The 19,342-nt window shown below is 39.9% G+C and overlaps 2 protein-coding genes across 2 annotated transcripts; both read left to right on the top strand.

Moving 5' to 3' along the window:
* Window positions 1-291: 291 nt before the first annotated feature.
* Window positions 292-6,587, top strand: LOC149821499 (small nuclear ribonucleoprotein F-like). Its single transcript, XM_089982204.1, has 5 exons — window positions 292-420; window positions 1,296-1,383; window positions 1,496-1,533; window positions 1,651-1,715; window positions 6,385-6,587. The coding sequence occupies exons 1-5, from the start codon at window positions 418-420 to the stop codon at window positions 6,500-6,502; spliced, it is 312 nt and encodes a 103-aa protein (XP_089838330.1). The 5' UTR covers window positions 292-417; the 3' UTR covers window positions 6,503-6,587.
* An 11,003-nt stretch (window positions 6,588-17,590) lies between these two features.
* On the top strand, window positions 17,591-18,070 carry LOC149821498 (uncharacterized). Its single transcript, XM_089981960.1, has one exon. The coding sequence runs from the start codon at window positions 17,591-17,593 to the stop codon at window positions 18,068-18,070; it is 480 nt and encodes a 159-aa protein (XP_089838086.1).
* The last annotated feature ends 1,272 nt before the right edge of the window (window positions 18,071-19,342 follow it).

Here is a 19,342-nt window from a genome sequence, read left to right as displayed (position 1 = left end):
GTTAATATGAATCAAAATCTGATCCGAATACATTTTTTTTCACATGTAAATAGCCTGTTTTGGTGTATTTTTTTTCCTGATTTAGTATTACAACATGTATTTCAGATTCAGGTTCAATCTATCCTCCTCGGATTTGACTCAGATCCGGATCTACTGTTTTAATTTAGAATTTGGATTCAGATGTATCAGGACCCGGACCGAATCCAACCCGTTTGCACCCCTAGAGAAACCCACTTGAGACCGTACCGTGAAAATTGGATCGCGTTTATAGCAGAATCAGACCCGATAAATTGGAGCCCTCGGCCCCCGACTCCGCGGCTTTTTTGTATTCGGGGTTCGAAGAATTTTTTTGGAAACCCTAAACCCTCGAACCGCATCAGAGCTCGTGTGAAGAGGAGGATCGTCGGAGGCGCAACGATGGTAATTCTTAGCCTCTTCATTTTTCCTCCAATTTCTTCTCCCTCGATCAACGTGCTTGTTCTCTCTGTTCCCTGTTCGGTTTCGCTTCTCGTTTGCATGATTGTTTTCGGGATCTTCGTCGTTTTCCTAGTCTCTGTTAGCTAGCTTTAGCATGAACTTCTAGGGCTTATCGTAGATTGTCCATGATAGGGTGAACTTCTGGGGCCACCGATCGTGCTATTCTTTGTTTGTTTGGAGCGTTTCGAGTTCTCTCATAGCTTGAAATTGGTTCCACTATTTTGGTGTTAAGCGGGGTTTAAGAAAAAGGAAAAGGAGGGGTGTTTCGACTTTCGATGCACCCATTTACAGGTCTTCAACGATGAACCCACTTATCCACAGAATTAGGATAAGTTGAGAAAATTGCTTGCGATCTTGCCGGGCGATTTACCCAACTTTTCCTGCTTTTTTTTTTGGGAAAATTGGGCACATCCAAACACACCCGGGGAGGAATATTTTCGTTAATCGAAGGGGAAACAACATTCCTTGAGACTACTGTCTATTTGATTCTCTGGCAGTGGAAGGGATTTTTGTGCTTGCTTATGATCGATTTCTGTTTTTGAAATTCGGGACTTCCAAGGATCCTTGATCAGAAACTTTCTTTTTTGTCTCGAATCTAAACTCAGATCAGTTACAACTTATTAACGGTCATGAGTTTTCTGCTCCATTCTTCATATTTATCTTTCATTTATTTCTTTCACCGTCACTTGGCGGACCTGTTAAGATAAAACAGTTTTAACAGACTTCACCTGTTCGTTCATGTTGGTTGCTTCAATATTTGTTTGTGGCTTCCATAATTTGATCTTTGGCCATTGAGTTAACAACTGTAGTTGATGCAGGCTGTGCCAGTTAATCCGAAGCCCTTTTTGAACAATCTTACAGGGAAGCCCGTCATAGTGAAGCTAAAGTGGGGGATGGAATACCAAGGTGACTCCTGTTGATTTTCAGTGTTTTTATTATAGTCATTGGCATGAATATGCTTATGGTAAAAGAATGAGCTTACATTGTTTAACTTGATTTTTGTTTTGCCCTTTCTCAGGCTATCTTGCTTCAGTAGACTCTTACATGAATTTACAGGTATTATTTGCATTCTTCGTTTTTCCTGCTCAAGAATCATGCTGCATCTTCTATGTGGCTGGCTAGTTTATACCTTTAGACTTGAAATGTTCTCATAGGTTAACTTGCTATGTGCAGCTAGCTAATGCTGAGGAGATAATTGATGGGCAGAATGCCGGTCAGCTTGGTGAGATTCTCATCAGGTGGGTCTATTCCAAGTGCAGTTTTCTTTTTTGTTTTTTGATAGTCAAGTTCAGAGGTAGCCTCTCGAGAAGTTGAAACCTGGTGTTAAACTGCTTCTTTAGCTATATAGTTCTTGCTGAATCTTATAACAACATTGGAGATATCCTGTCTCTCACACGCGTACACACACACACACACGTGTGTGTGTGTGTGTGGGGGGGTATATAGATATGAACTGCTTAAAAACATCATGATATCAGCATAGTATCACCATGATAATATTCTGATATTTTTTAGTTATTTAAGTTTTTTTATATTCAGTTATTTTTATGATTCATTATTTTTCCTATGCTCCTATTTTTTTTCGCTTTCTTTTACACTTGAAAAAAGAAGAACCTATGCCTTCAAAATAAGATTCTATCTAAGAAACGTCATAAAACCAGTCCCTGAAAATAAGATAAATAATTAGGGTCACTTGTGACTTGTTTAAACATTAACACATGGTGGTAGCTTCTTTCCTCCCCCATCGTGGGATGTGTTGCAGGTTTTACTCCCATGTCTGCATTTTTTGGTAACAGTTGTCATTTGGATTTTAATTGATGTCAGGAGATAGGCCAACATCTATTTAATTACTGAAAATTTCTGGTTAATGTGATCTAAGGGCTGATTCATCCTGTCATGATGCTAATTAGCAAACATTTTGTCAGTTTCTGGACTTTCATGTTCTCTACCTTGAAAGAGTATGTGGAAGATACCACTGTTTGTCAAGAGATACCCATCCTTATCATACATCTTTGCTGTTACTGCTTACTACCCTTTGGAGGTGTTTGGCCTTCAGTTGTCCTTGGGGATGGGAAAACAATTGTGGCATCAGTTGGGAGTGTCACACACGCATAAAACTTCTTTCCAAAGCAATGGAGACTAAACTTTCCATCAGTAGAAATGTTGTCATTATTGTGCTTATCTCTAAATGCTTTTTGTGTCTGTTAGGATTTAGGACATGTCAACACGGCCATCCAAACTGTTTTTGGTATTTGGAATGCCAATTTGGTGTTATCTCTTATGCCATACGGTGGTAAACAATGGTGGCATATTACTGTTGGTGATCGTTAAAGAACAAATCAAATGCATCAACTACTGGAAGCTGATGCAAAAGATTAGTAAACCATGATGATCTTGGTAAACATGGAACTGACTCTATTATGGTGGTCTGTGTTTAGAGGAAATATTCCCTTGTACAGTTGTATTACTTCTATGTTTTTCTCATACCTATGAAAGTCTTCTCAAGAATACCAAAAAGGTTTCTCTTTTTTTTTTTGTGGGAAGGTGGTTAACAATAAAATGTATAATTTGATCAACTAGAGACTAGTAGGGCTGGGAAGTGAGACGAGAGCTCGCCGTATGTCTCGTGAGAAGCTTGTCTTGGCTCAGAAATTGAGCTCTTCAAGCCAGCTCATTTAGGCAAATCATCCGTGCATGAACATGGCAAGCTCAACTCATATAGGTTCATTTTACATATTATATTTATATATTATATAATTTATACATATATTATATGTTATATATAATATGCATATTATATATGTTTTAATGTCTTATACGTGTATTTATACATATATTATATGTATTATGTATATTTTATATATTATCAAGCTTTAAAATGCACTTAAAAAACATTTTTTTGGAAAACTAGCCAGCTCATGATTGGCTGGTAACGAGTTCGGGCTGCGCTCATGACGATCTCACGAGCCGAGCCCAAGCAGCCCAAGCTCGGCTTGTTTGGTTGGTTTACCAGCCCTAGAGGCTAGTGTCAATTAAATGGATAAAGGAGGGTGGGGGATTAATTTTCCTTTCTACATCCTTTGGATTTTGTAGTTTTCTCAAAGTGGTGGTTGAAGTTGGTGGGCAAGGAGATAGCTGGTCGGCCAAGTTAGCGTCCAGCACATAAAACCTTAATCCAGTAGCACGGAAATAGAGGAAGTGTAATGCTTGCAAAATTCTATATTTTGGAGAGGATAAAATGAGTCCTCCAAGTTTCTAGAGATTGGTTGTAAGCTGTTAATCTAGTTTATCATTTTCTCCTTATGCCTGAGTAAGGTGGATGAGTGCACTTGAATCTTGTCAAAGGACAACCTTTTGTTTTCTTAGTGAAATCCTATCATTGTTCTGTACTGGAATCGTGTGTTTAGCCTGCTTCCATAGAAAGCTTTATGGAGTATAGGCTATGTCACATGGGTGTGGGTGCGGGTGCGGGGATTCGGCACTTCCAAAAAACCCGGGTGTGGCAGGGGCAAAAATGTAAATATATATATATATATATATATATATATATATATATATATATATATATATATATATATATATATATATATATATATAGGGGGGGGTCCGGTTGTTCGTTAAATGGGTTCAAATTTGCATTTGGATTTGGTTGTGAAAAGCTCATAGCAGGTCCGCTTTTTTACATGTAAATGGATTTGAATATCTATCAAATTAGAATATGTATCGGATTCAGTAGCAAAAAATAATAACCATATCCGTCAAATTTGAATATAATGGGATGTCCAAACGCAACTAAACGAAATTGAATTTGGTGTAATGTGGATAAAATCCGATTTATTGGCATCCCCACCTAATAGGATGTGCCCTCTTTCCACACAAGAGTTGGATCCAGATACAAAACCGTGACCTTTTTACATACACTTTTACATGTATTCAGGTTTTGAGTTGGAATTCAGATTTGGATTAACGGTATGGTATCTAGCCCGTATTTTGTTGGGATCTGGAATGCTTTACTGAATCCAACTAAAAGTTAATCGTGGTTGGATATTTAAATCAACCTGATCCATTGACATCTTGCCTACAGGTTATCAATTATGGGTAAAGGTCTCACGCTGTTAATTGTATCCCATTTCTCCTGATACATGCAAATCCAATTCGGGTAGCACCTTTCAAATAAATTGGATCTAGAAGAAGGATACCGAACCCGGATCGAAACAAACCCGATCCAGTTGCATGTTTACAACGGGTAGGGGTAGTTTAAACCATTTTCTCCTCAGGGTTTTAACCGTCCTCTTGTGGACCTTTGACCGGCAAGGAGCTCCTCGTGAGGGCCCCACTTGTCCTTCTAGGGTGACAGCATGTCGCTTCTCCCAATCGACGTTCGCCACATTACCGCCTCAGGTATTGTCCGCTCCCAGTGGCCGTACGATCGGGGTTACCCGCTTGCGATCGGACGGTTGGCAGGACGTGGAAGGCGGATCCGACGAAGAGATGCACAGGATTCTAGAGGCTTCGATGGGGGGAGGGAACCTGATCAGTTAACCGTGGTTAATTCTTAACCACTGGTGGAGCCCCCTTCACCCCTTGCTTTCCGTCGAGTTAAGATTCCGAGGAGAGAGAGAGAGAGAACGAAGGCGAGGGTTTCCTCTTCTTCTCCTCTCCTCCTTCCGCCCTTTCGGGATCGTTGCAGATGGACGAGATTCTCCTTCTCTCTCTTGGTACTTCTTCCCTCCTTTTGAGAGAGAGAGATCTTGACCGTAGGTCACTCTGAAACGCTGGCAAGATCGATGGCTGAAGAGATGACGAGTTAGCTAACAGTGATTTGTTTATCGTTCCTATCCTTCTATTCTTGCGGGTTTCTTCCACGAGTTCATAAGATTGGTCTCTCTTCTTGTTTGTTTTCGTTGTTTTGGTTTGAGGTTTTGTAGATCTGAGTGCTTTTTCTGCAAATTTATGGACGGAATTGCTATGTTTTGCGATGTCCGGTGCTTTTAGTTTTGGGAAGTTCACTCTTACGATTTTTTTTTAAAATTCCGCAGCCCATTTCATACGGCAATTTTTTTTAAAAAAAAATCCAAAAAATGGACCAAAATGACCCTGGGTGCGGTCAACACACCCAGTGTCGGGTTGACCGCACCCGGTGCCGCACCCGCACCCGCGTTGAGTCGCGTCGACGCGGGTGCGGCACCCTGCTAGCCGAATCCCTGTGACATAGAGTATAGGGCCTTCTCCAAGGACCCATATCTTTGCTTGGTCGGTTCCTTTGAAAAGCACATGTACATCTGATAATCCACAGCTTGCAGGTATTCATTGGCAAGCAGATGTATCATGTGCAGCATAGCAAGTAAACCTTTCTAGACACCTGTCAGAAATGCTGGCTTTTTCAAACTTGTTTGGCTTGGAGAAAATGTTTTCGAGTTGGGTTTAGATAGTCTCACGCTTCTTTGAGCTAGATGTTTTCTTAACAAAGGTAAGAAATGAAAAACCATGTGTCTATGGTGGATTTGATTAGAATGGTAACATGTTGGTGGCTTGAGAGAAGCAATCTCGCATTTCAGAATTAGCATCCTTCACCAGTTCCATTTGAAAAAAAGGCACTCTTCACCTGTGGAAGTGGTTGATGCTCATTGTGGCTTGAGGGATGCCTTCTTAGCCTACAGAGCCAACACTAATCTAGATTGGATTGGTAACACTTGATTAGGCTTCCCTTGTGAAATGGTAACTCTTTTACACCCGTACTTCTGCCTTCTCTTATATTTTTCTCTATTGTTTTATCCCTTCATTTGCCAACCATATGTTCAACCATTAGGTTCTTGAAAGAAAGCTCTTGGGAGTTGCTTGGAAAAAAATTGTCTTCATGTTAATACATATAAATTGTTTTGCTTGTTCTCATTGTATTGGAAGTAGGGTCATGAAGTTTGTTCGGAACTTTTTGTCAATTGCAGATGCAATAATGTTCTCTATATTCGTGGTGTACCCGAAGACGAAGATATGGAAAATGCTGGGGGTGGCTGACAATCATTAGATTTAGTGACTTGTAGCTCATTTGGCATTGCGTTACTCCTTTCTGACTATATCTGTCAGTACTTGAAAGATATTTCTCTTACGCATTTCTGCTAATCTTCATGCTTGTTTTAAGCTGCTGATGACTCGGGCTTAGGGTTCATATGATGGTGACAAATTGAAATGGCTGTACATTATATAACTGTCTGTTGTTTCTGGTCTTAAATTCAATTTTCTTTTTCCTCTAGTTACAAGCTGGAAGGAAGAAAATCAAATATAGAAAATGGCATAACATTTTGGGTTAATCTTTATTCATATTTGAAATACTAAAACCATGAAAAATTTCAGTTTTTCTTTTTGGGAAATGTCGACTTTGAAACACTCATACTACCAAAAACACTTGGGGAAAAAGGCATTGTAGCATTTCTCAAGCTTTACAATTGTCTGATTCATGAAGTATTTTTGTCTTTCTGTAATTATTCAGTTGTATGTTGTTGAGAGGGCATTAGTCATTTGATTTTTTTTCTATAGTTGCATTGTGAAATTATTTAAATATTTAAAGTTTTAAATGCTTATATGGTTATTTGATTGCACATGCTCTTTTTTTTTTCCGGAAATATTGCAAAAAGAAAAAAGTATTAATTCTACAGTATCATATCTTTCCATGTGGTGTTTCAAAATGTTCGCATTGGAATACTCTGAGGGGGCGTTTGATTCACTGAGCATCCGGGGGCGGCGTTTGTCTCCAGTGGTCATGCATTTGAAATGCACCGGCACTTTTTCTTTCCACAGAGAAAGCTGGGGTTAGGCAGACCCCTACCAGTTATACAACCATACCATTTGAGGTTCGAACTTGTAACGTCACAACACAAAGGTGACGTGCACTAACTGTTCCTGCCAGACAAGCTGACCCCCCATTGGTAAATGCACGGGCACTTGGGACATAATGCATCCAGTGCAACGAATTATAATGCGTTAGCACAGTCTAGACGGCGTTTGTCCAGTGAATCAAATGCTCCCTGAAGGTAAAAATGATTTAGGGCATTTAGTTTTTGTGTTAAACATCTTCGGGAAACCAAGTTGATAAATCCAATTTGAGATGAGACGTGACACAGTTGGGATTTGGGCCATGGATTGAGTCGGTTGAGAATTGTGGTGGATGCACTGTATTCTGCGTGTAACAACACATTTTTTTTGTTGCAGAGGTTTGGGTTTGGATTAGTGAGTCCCTCTTTGGATATGCCTTGAGTCTTTCTAAAGCAGTGGAGTGGAAACGGGGAAAGGGAATTGAGAAATTTGACTACCTTTCCAGAATTTCTAAGCAGTGCTAGTAGTTGGGGTGTTTCCAATGGTTAGGGTAAGCTATAGTAGTAATTGCCCTTTACCAGCCATGAGGGTTCAACAAAGTGTACCAAAAGAGGAATGAAGAGGGTTGGGTCCTCTCATGAGTTGAAATACAGCACGCATACTTGCCCTCATCAAAAGGAGGCGTAGTTAGGTGATGGGCGCAAAGTATTTTTTTTTAATAAAATTTTTACTCCTGCTGCAGGTTTTGAGATCTAGCTGCACTGGCTCAGTGTGCCCTACTCAGGGTCTCTGTCCATATCAGTGTAAAACTCTGAGGGCTTACCCATTGATCCCAGGGAGTTGCCAAGCTTCGGCTTACACAAGGGGTGATGCTTATGGGATTTGAACCTAGACTGCCTGTCAAACGGCCTAGGTCCCATCCCACTAAGGCAAATCCCTTGGGTCTGATGGGACAAAGTGCTTAGGCTACGCAAAACACAGAAAATTGCAAGGTGCAGCGATTTTCTATGTAAAACACACAAAACTTTGCTACGCCCACAGCGATTTTTTATGTTTTGTGTGGTGAGTATTCTTTACAAAATACTGGGACCTGATCACTGGATCTGCTCCTTCATCAAAGTGGCTTTTCATGAGACTTCCCATCTCCTTTTGTGAGACATATATAAGTGGTGAACAAGGTCCAAGCACCTGTACCCAACATCCCTCAAGGCCCAAGGATTCATCTTCTACTTTTCTTTAGGTATGCTTGATGACACCATTCTCTTGTCTGTGGGTTATGCAATAGTACTCGTAATAAAAGCCATCGAACATTTCCCGTTATCTTCAATCCTGATTTGGATTATGTGCTATTCTGTCAGTGGCAAGCATATTTTGAAGGCTATTCAAGTCATTTTTTTGTCATTGCTTGGTTGCAGCGTTCGATAACAGCAATCGAGCCAAACAATGTGAAACAATAGAAGGGTGGTATCTTGAGTTTAGAAGAAACCAAGTTGGTGGTGTCAATATCTTAGTTGGCTTTGTCCAATGTGGTCGTTCTACTAGTTTTTTTTATGATGAGGAACACTTGCCTAAGCGAATAAAACCCCGGGTAGGACCCCATGACCACCTCGCCTTACGTGGCTTACCTCTGAAAGCTATGGACACACCCGTGTGGCAGCAGGGGTTTCATCTGGGGGCCTTCATCTGCTGATCAAATGGGCGACCCTAAGGTGGTGTGGTCGTCCTACTAGTTAACATTGTTTTTTGCTTGACACTTGCGATGGTGATTTGGGACTTTCTAATATATATATATATATATAAACCTCCTCAGTGGAAACCCTCTCAAACCTCCTCAATGTGTTCAGCATGATTGATTTATTATAAATTGACACCTGGATCATGAATTTTGGATAAAAAAAATGGTATTTGGAGCCTCAAAAATTTATGGAAATTGTATGCCGTTAAATTTGAAACTTATAAAAATCTGTCTATGCATTGGAGTCAAATGCATCAAGAATTGATTCCTATAAAAACAAGCATATAAATCACATCTGTATGGTCGAAATTAAAAAAAAACACAAAAAACCAGATAAAATGTTCATTGGGGTGGTTTTTATTTTCTTTTATATATATATACATATATAAAACTGAATGCAATGATTGAGAAATTTTGTCTAAATGAGTTTTTCTGCCCTTTCAGTGTTTTTTTTCCACATTTCCAACCCCATAAATGTGTCGGGCATGGTTGATTTATGAGGACACGCATGGATCATGTGTTTTCGATGAAAAAAATGATATTTGGAGCTTAAAAAATTTACAAAGATTTTGGACCATTGATTTTTTTGAACCTTATAAAAACCCATACATATATCGGAATCCAACGCTTCAAGAGCTGATCCCTATACAATCAAGTACATAGAGCACATCTGTACGGTCAGAATTTGAAAAAAAATTAAAAAAGGCTGAAAAGCCCATTTAGCACATTCATTTCCACCTAACGTGTGAGCAGCTACCAATCTCTCTCCCGAGGATTACTTAATTTATTTCTTTTTTTTATTCCTTCTTTTTCTTTATAAGATTTTGTTCTTCAAAACAAATTAATTGATGCACGCCAGCCAAAATACTATTTCTTTATGGTGTTTTTATATTTAGTACCAATAGTTGACACTCTTAAAATATCTACTGAATGATTGTTCTTTTTGGCTTATTTTTTCTGTGTGATATCATATATATTACAGTTCTACTGCTGGGCAGTTCCTCTCGGGCTTGTTTCTTGCACAACTAGGCTTGGGACTTATATATGTTCATGGAGATGTAAAGAGAACCAAACGAACTCAGCTGAGTCCTGAATCATTCCCATTGATTCTAAACTGAGATTTCAAATGAGTTCCACCCATCCGGTCATCCCTATCTTCTTACCCCTCTTTGGGATTCCATTTATGCAAGTTATTTTGATCAAATTGACTCAATAAATGTGATCTACGACATTCATTTAGTGATGATTGACATTTAAATTGCAGAAATCTGACTCGTGCAAGATTTTTTGGTGATTCAAAAATCAATGTTGACAAAACACAAAATATTGTGATTTAAAAAATCATATTTTTTCATAAAAAATCACAATTCAAGGGTTGATTCTTATTAAATTGACTATGTTGAATCCATCTATAAGGTCAGATTTGATCAAAACTTGCATTGTAAGATTTAAGAGGGGTATGAAGATAGGAGATGACGTAAGGGATGAGTGGAACTGGACTCATGGGATTTGCTTTCAGTCTACTTGGAACTGAACTTTATGTGGTACCCAGCTAGCCAAACTCCCCTGGTTGAGTCTACCTGACTCAGCTGAACTATCTGCATTGATCAAATAAGACAATTGGGATTTGCCTTGAAGATGATTTTCCTAAAACCAAATGCTTGACTCTGGTGGCGTAAGTCTTTATAGTGCCAATCCTGCTCTTGACTGAGTTCTAGGCAGGGTCGTATGTTGGCTAAGTAGTCGACCCCACTAGGTTTTCACTATCTAAAGTTGTAGCATAAAACCAACTACTCTCTCCTTGTTAATCACAATGACAATTGTATAATTCTGCACCATAGTCATCCTACTATATTTTTTTTTTTTTTTTGAGTTTTACTCGGAGAAACCGCCTCCGGTGCAACGTAGACTGCCTGTCTAACAGTCTAGGCCCAATCCCGCTACGCCAAACCCCTTGGGTCTACATCCTACTATATTCTTGCTCACTAATGTGTGACTAATTACAATGAAATGGATCTGTTTCGTTCTGTTGTGAATCTCTCTCTCCTAGAAGGTCATAACGAGCTCGGTTCCACTCAACTCCTATGCCATCCCCTATCTTCATACCTTTCTTATTCTTAAATCTTATGATGCAAGTTTTTTTGATCAAATCTGACCTTATAGATGGATTCAGGATGGTCGTTTGAATAAAAATAAACCCTTTTTGATGAAAAATATGTGTTTTAAATCACAATTTTCTGTTTTGTCAACTGTTGATTTTTGAATCGCCAGCAAATGTCACACATAAATCTGTTTTTGATGATTTAAACGTCTATCTTCATTGAATGAATGATGCAGATCATATCCGTGGAGTTTGGATTTTATCAAAACCACTTGCATCAATGAAATCTTAAGGAGGGGTATGAAGATAGGGATGACATAGGGGATGAGTGGAAGGGATTTGGGTCATAACATGAAAGTGAAATCCCAACAGTTTCCAAAATGGAGACCGTATGTCGGTCAGATATGCTGTGAAACTTTTCTATGGGTCGTCAAAAGCAGCAAAAGCTACAGGGAAGCATCGATAATGACCCTTTTCCTTTAGCTGTGCAAACAACCAGATTTACCATCTTGTACATTTATTGTATGCTGCTATTAGTGGCAAAAACAAGTTAAATGTCCAATGCCTTCACCAAACACCAAGAAGCTCACCTATTTCTTATGCCCCCAACATCCATAAAATGCCATGGTTAGTGCTTTAAAATCGATTGGTGCCACTTTGGAAAGGATTTCAATGAATTCACAAGAAAGGCATAGCTCAGCTTTTGTAATTTGTACTATGTTAATCAAAAGAATCTTTTGTCGGAGGCTAAATTTCATGGTCCAATTTTTTGGGCTTGCAAGCGAAGGAGACTTCATGTGCAACACTTTTTAGTATTTGGTTAATATATTTTGTCAACTCACCAAACAATGCACGAGGACACTTTTTTTTTCTTTTTTGGTTAAAGAATTGTGGGTGCCAAACAGATTTGTTAACCTGTTAATAAGCAATAATTGCAGGAATGCCAACGTGTGTGTGTGCGCGCGTGCACGGGCGTGTACATGTGTGTGTGTGTGTGTTTGTGTGTGTGTGTGTGTGTGCGTGTGCAAGTCCTATATAGTCAAACTTAAACACGCATAGTGTCATTAGCTCGATAAGTAAACTTTATTCTCAACTGAATGAGACTTGAATACCTGCTCCATTAACTTCATTCTCAAGAGTGTAAACTGTCTCGAACGCTGATATTATGTCATCTTTCTGTTATGACAGTGTGATTTCTCATCACCGTATTTATTGTTTTGCTACAGAATAAGGTAGTGTTCATACGGAAAGCACTTTTTCTATGTTAGAGATACTTTGGAAATTAAGATATCTCATGTCTGTGTTGACAGCCAAGTGGACCTGAGTAGCCACCCTCCACCAAAATCGACACTTCTTTCACAGCCTTTTATTCTCCTCAATAATTCCGTAATGCATTGGAAATTAAGATATCTCATCTTTATTAAAAGCTAAGTGGACATCAGTAGCCATCCTCCGTCAACTTTAACACTTCTTTTATAGCTTTTTATTCTGATCAATAGTTCTCTGTCGGCAGGGAAAAGAGCCTAAACAGGATTTCAACATAGCCACAGAAAGGGTCAACAGATTTGAACCCAAAGAAAACAAAAGCATAAAAACAAAAATAAAATAAAAACAAGCAGGAGCAAAACAAATGAAAAACAAGCAGCTCACGTAGGAGCCGCAAAACCAATAAGGTCCAAAGGGAGCGGAGCGACAACAGGAGGATACGTTAGATCGGGAAGATGAATACGCAGAATCGCGTAAACGTCTACTAGGATTTTTTGCGCAAGATGATTAATGTCGACCGGAGATTCCCGAAAAAGGGCATCATTGTGCGCCATCCAAATGAACCACCAAGTGGTAAACAACCATGACCTCCAGATTAACCTCCACCGCTTACTGCACCGAAGGTAGACCAAACCCAAGATGAGGTCTAGCGTAAAGGACTCCTCCATAACCAGGGCCTCCGAGTGCCTCCAAGTCTTACGAAAGATCTCCACAAAGGTAAGACAAGACCAGAAGAGGTGGAACGAGGATTCTTCAGCAACATGACAAAGCACACACCAGCTCGGAAGCTGGAAGCCCCACCTCTTTAAGGTAGAGTGAGTTTGGAACTTATCATGCAAGATTAACCAAGCCAGGACCCGAGAACGGGGTGAAGGGCCCTTCACTCAGAGCGCAGATTCAAGCAACCAGGTCACCTCCGGGGGAAGCAACAATCTATAGACTTTGCTGGTCAGGAAGCTCCTGGTAGGAGCAATAGCACAATGCACCCAGTTACCAATATCAGCGAAATCATCAAAATTATCGTTGAAGAAAGCTAAAGCCGACAACCATGACTTGCGTAGATGGAAAAACGCTCCACGTTGTGAGCAAAGGAAAACTGAAAGGAGAGAAGGAGGCCCATACTTAGAGAGAAGAAAAGTAGCGCAAGGATTATCCGGTTGATGAGCGAGCTAACATTGCTTAGAGACTAGGGCAATACTCCTGAGTTTGGGTGCAAGAACACTTAAACCGGCCATAGAATGCGGCAAAACCACCGAACTCCAGCCAACCAGGTGGCACTCACCCTTGAAATGACACCCAGACCAAAGGAAACCTACCAGCAGATGCGTCAGCTACTTCTCCACACCCATAGGCATCAGAAATATGGACATGAAGAATTCTGAAATGGTCGAGAGAACGTGTTTCACTAAAGTTAGGCGGTCAGCGTACGAGAGATAGAAAGCTTGCCAAGAGAGTAATTTGCGCTTAACTTTAAGAAGCATTGGAGCCCAAGCCATAGAGGAAATGCACTTAACTTGTAACGGCAAACCCAAGTACAACATAGGCAGCTCAACTATAACACAGTTAAAAATCTTCATCCTAGCAGTTAACAGAGAGGGTTGGATGCGAAACATAGAAAGGGAACACTTTTGCTCATTGAGAGAAAGGCCAAAAAGAGAGAGAAAAATTTGAAGAATAAGCTTAAAACGAAGCATCTGCTGAACACTAGCACAGTAAAAAATGATCATATCATCATCATAAATAAGAGCATGAGCATGAAAGTCCTGGATCGGTAAGGGATCAATGAAACTGCAGGCAACAACCTGCTTAAGTAGCACAATAAGACACTCGACGATCGCATTGAACAATAAAAGAGAGAGAGAGAGAGAGAGAGAGAGAGAGAGAGAGAGAGAGAGAGAGAGAGAGAGAGAGAGAGAGAGAGAGAGAGAGAGAGAGAGGTTATATGTTCCCCCCGAAGACACAGGTGCGTGTTCGGGGGTCTGAATGAGCGCCACATATACAAGCATGTGGAGCTCGTATGCTCGTGTGTGTCAGCATCACTTAGTGTAATAACTACAAAAAATAGGGAGATTTGGGTCTTGGATCCCTTCACTGGATCCAAATGGAGTAGGCAATAGGGTACAAACTATAATGGTTGGGTTGAATCCACCATGGACCCACTTAAGAATTTGCCCAAGTGGTGTCATTTCGAACCCACGTCATGAGGGTCTGCAGGTTTGAATGGGTTCATAACCTATTATAGACCCGAATCCACTTTAGAGTAGATCTGGTACTGTGGGTTATTGGGTTCGGACCTAGACCCGTTTTTCTTTTTATTTAAAGCTCAAGCATCAGAATCGTGCCTAGGGCACGATTCTTGCCCAAGAGTGCAGATGGCAAGATCGGGGGGAGGGGAGGGGTTACAGGAGGTAATCGACTCTCACGGTTCATCAGAGAAAGGGGGTCGCCGCTATATAGGAGGAAGGTGAGGGTGGTCTCAAACAACTCTCGTTTTGACTTTCTAGTCTCTTACCTCCCACCTTTCATCTCTTTCTTCTTCTCTGAAGATTCTGCGCACGCCGGTGGAGTCACCATCGTTAGAGATACCCCGATCACCTGTTGTCGCCATTGTCGACGTTCTTCTCACAGCAGGCATCAATCACGATTGAGGTAGGGTTCCGTTCTGATGGCATGGGTATGGGTGGATTCGGTGTGGGGGCAGTAGATGAAACCCAGATAGGTTTTTCTTGATCTGATTCATTCTTTCGAACACGTTGGTTTTCTTGATCTTATATGCTTTTGAATCTCTGGAACACATTGATTTTCTTGATCGTATATGCTTTTGATTAGATGGTTTTTTTTTCATGATTAGATTCATTCTCTTGAGCGTATTGGTTTCTTGATCATATATGTTGTTGGTCCGATTGATTCTTCTTAGTTAGATTGATTCCTTTTAACTGATTGCATTGACTTCTAAATAATCTGTGAAGCAGGGTGTCTTGAATCTGTCAGCATCTGATTTCCATTCAATAAGGACAACATAACATAGATTCCTTTAATTTCTTTAACTTCTTGAATAAACCTGGGTTCTTGATGCCTACATCGGATTCCAGATTAACTAAAATCAGTATATGCGAACAGATTCCATTTTGTTGTTATAAGCATAGAATTTCGTGGGTTGTTGTGGATTTTGATTTTTCTTTTGAAACAAAAAAATGTATTATGAAAGGGAAGGGTAGTAAACATACTTTCATTGAGGGACTATATCTTGCTTGAACAGTCTTACATATATTATAATGGGTGATCCATACAACATATCTCATGTTATAAAGAACACGTTAAAACTGTATATCATTTCACACTACATGCAAGGTTATATTTAGGAGTAGTTATTTTTGTTCATGTTTGATTTCAACTAGTGTTGTCAATGGTATACTGCCTCTCTGTGCATGAATTGTCATGTTTCTTTTAAACCATATCGATGCATTTTTCTGACTAACTACAATCTATATTGGACGGTTGTCTGCTAAAAATGGTTTAACATAAATTTCAGGATAGTTGATTTTTTTTTTTGAAAAGATATCTAGTTGGGATAATTTGGTTAGAACAATATGTGGGAGTATGTGATACTTTTATTAACAGAGCAACTGGGTTATACGTAACAGATAGATACCTATGATGGGTATTCATGTTTAGTATATTGTGAACAATGAACATAACATGTGACAAAGGAAAGTTTGGGACTCAATGTTTGAGTGTGTGTGTATTACTAAGAATGTGGTTAATGCTATGACAGTGATTAGAAGTTGTGAAAATGTTCTAAACTTTGGGAAAATAACTAAATTAATAAAACCTCATTACTGAGTTGAGAGCTACCTTGGAGAGGGTGGGTGGTACAAGACTTCGAGGATTTATGTTTGGTGTCGAGCGTGAAGCGGTTCGTGGGTCTCCGTCCTCAGAGTTAGGGACCAAGACTACCTATGTGTCCTAGGTGGTAGTCTCACGTCTTCTGCAGAAGTTAGGGATGTATCCTGTTTTGATTTGAGCCCTTGGGAGATTCTCTCGGCTATTGGTCGCTCCCTTGGGGATTCAGTCTTCGTTAGAATGCTCGGGTTAATAAAATACCTGGAATAATATACCCTCGAACGTTCTCTTCTGAGATGGTCACCTGTGCTCGTGTGTACCTACGGGATAAGATAATTAAACATCATTTAGAAGAGAAGGCATCACAACCAGTGGAGACACTAGCGAGATATTTGTAAGTTTTAATTTCCGATGCTTTATATTATCAACTTGTAAACTAGTAAAATTCTTACTTTGTGGATACGAGGTAATTAAATTGTTATCTGAAAGTGTACATGTTATTACATTGACTGTGGCATATCTTTCTTGCTTATTGATGTGACATAATTGTTATTGGTATATAACTGCTCACCTGCTCATGTACATAAATTTAGATCTTTGTTACATAGTGCTTACTTGTCTTGATGTACACTAAAGCTCAACCATGACACTCATACCACACACTCGATTCACGATATACTTGCACTATCAGTACAAAATTCTTGCTTAGACGTGGTAATCTAATTCCTATCTTTTTTTTAACCTTCTCAGGTCATGAGTAGTCACCACAAGCGGTTACAGGAGAGGTTTCGATATCTGTTTGATCTACTGGTTCCCTGGTCAACTTGTAACTGATATGCAATCATGAATTCGTTCTTTGTAAATGTACTTTTGTAAAGTTTCATGAACTAAAGTGGAATAAAGGATGTGTGGATTGGTTGAAGATCTTTTTACCTGTATTGCTCCATTCACTTAACCATGAGTTATAAAATGATTCCCATGTTTGAAAAAAAAATCCTGGTGTTTTCAGGTTAAGTTTTTGGGGCGTTACAGTTATGGTATCAGAGTCGAGAACAGTACATCAAGCATCGAGGTCGAGCAACTCCTTGCAAGCGTTTTGTGAGTATATATATATATATATATATATATATTTTGAGCTATTATTGTGGGCATGATGCTAAGTAGTGTAGCCCAGTGAGTATAAATCTTATAAAGATTGACATATATTGTTACTTTTGCTAGACTTCTGAAAGATGTATCGCCAAAAGCAAAACTGTTCTAACTCGCCTGACAAATGGCAAGAACAAAGGGATTTTATTATGGATACCCTTAATAACTTAGCGCAGACCGTGGATGCGCAAGTGCGGGTCCAGGCAGAGATGGTCGCTACTAAGAGCGTACGTCATGACCCAGGAGTCGTGACATATGAGAAGTTCTTGAAGCTAAATCCACCATCCTTTTCTGAGGAAGCCGATCCTGAATGTGCCAACAGTTGGATTGCTGAGATCGAGAGAGCCTTTAGAGTTCTGCCTGTTCCAGATGATAGACAGTCTGACTTTGGTACATACCGATTGATCGGGGATGCACAGAAATGGTGGGATACACCTTGTACGGTTCAGTTCGCAGAAATGGACTTCTTACTTTGGAAAGGATTTCAGAAAGTCTTTTTGGAAATCTACTTTCCACAACATGCTCGTGATAGGAAGCAACATGAGTTCCTGGAATTGACTCAGGAAAATATGAGTCTTATAGAGTATACTACTCGTTTTTGCAGTTTGGAGCGATATTACCCAAACCTGTTCGAAAATGACAAAGCACGGGCAACTAAGTACGTCTGTGGTCTTAAAGATGGGTTGTGAGTAAAAGTAATGACTAGCATGCCATCCACTTTTGCCTTGGCCATCGAAGCAACGACGACCTTGAACGAAGAGTGGGAGCGATCTCGAAAGGATCAGGGTGGCATGCCAGAAAAAAGAGGAGCTTTCACACAACAACAAACTGGTGGCAAGAAATATCAATCACCACAGAAGAAGCAGCATATCTCGGGTGGAGATCGTCCTCCACAACATTAGGGACAAAACAAGGCATGTTTCAAGTGCAACCGACCTCATAATGGGCAACCTTGTCCTCGGGACACCGGCACGTGTTTATACTATGGCAAAATGGGCCACTATATTCGGCAGTGCCGTAAGAAGACTGTTGACGTGTAGAAGAGACAAGTTGGGGTGCACCGCAACAACCTCCACCACCACAACCTACTCTTTCATCGAATGTGCAAAAGCGGGTGCTAGGACGGGTTTACGGTACTACTGCAGAAGAACTCGATAACACAGAATTGGTGCAAGGTACTGTAATGGTCGATGGTCATGTTGCACTAGTATTGTTTGATTGTAGTGCCACACATTCATTCATCTCTATTGAGTTTGCAAAACGTTTAGGTGCACATACTGAAACTCTAAAATATGCTTTGGATGTGTATAACCCTATAGGATATAACTCCATATGTATAAATTTCATTCATGAGGTAGCTATTGTGTTAGAAGGACAATCCTTTAATGCTGACTTAATCATTCTCGATATGACGGAGTTTGATGTTATACTGGGAATGGACTGGTTATTTAAGCATTATGTTGAGATTTTATGTCACCAAGGGAAAGTAATTTTAAACAGACCAGGGCATCCAAAAGTTGAGTTTCGACTCTCCCGACGGGTGGCAACCTCCAAAGCTATATCGGTATTAAGGGTTCAAAAGTATTTAAGGCAAGGATGCAAAGCATTTTTGGTGAATATACTTTCCTGTGAATCAAAATCCATTCCTTTAGAAGAACTTGAAGTGGTGCGAGAATTTCCAGATGTATTTCCGAATGAATTGCCAGGATTACCTCCACGACGTGAGGTAGATTTTCAAATTGAGTTGGTGCCTGGGACTACACCCATTTTGAAAGCACCATATCACATGGCTCCGGCAGAGTTAGAGAAACTGAAGAAACAACTCTAAGAATTAATGGAACAGGGTTTTATCAGACCAAGTGTATCACCCTGAGGGACGCCAGTCCTTTTCGTGAAAAAGAAAGATGGTTCCATGAGACTTTGTATAAACTATAGTTTGTTGAACCAGGTTACAATTAAGA

The sequence above is a fragment of the Nuphar pumila genome, chromosome 12 (assembly GCF_984573655.1).
Source record: "Nuphar pumila chromosome 12, dmNupPumi1.hap1.1, whole genome shotgun sequence".
NCBI lineage: Eukaryota > Viridiplantae > Streptophyta > Magnoliopsida > Nymphaeales > Nymphaeaceae > Nuphar > Nuphar pumila.
This window is presented reverse-complemented; position numbering and strand designations above follow the sequence as displayed.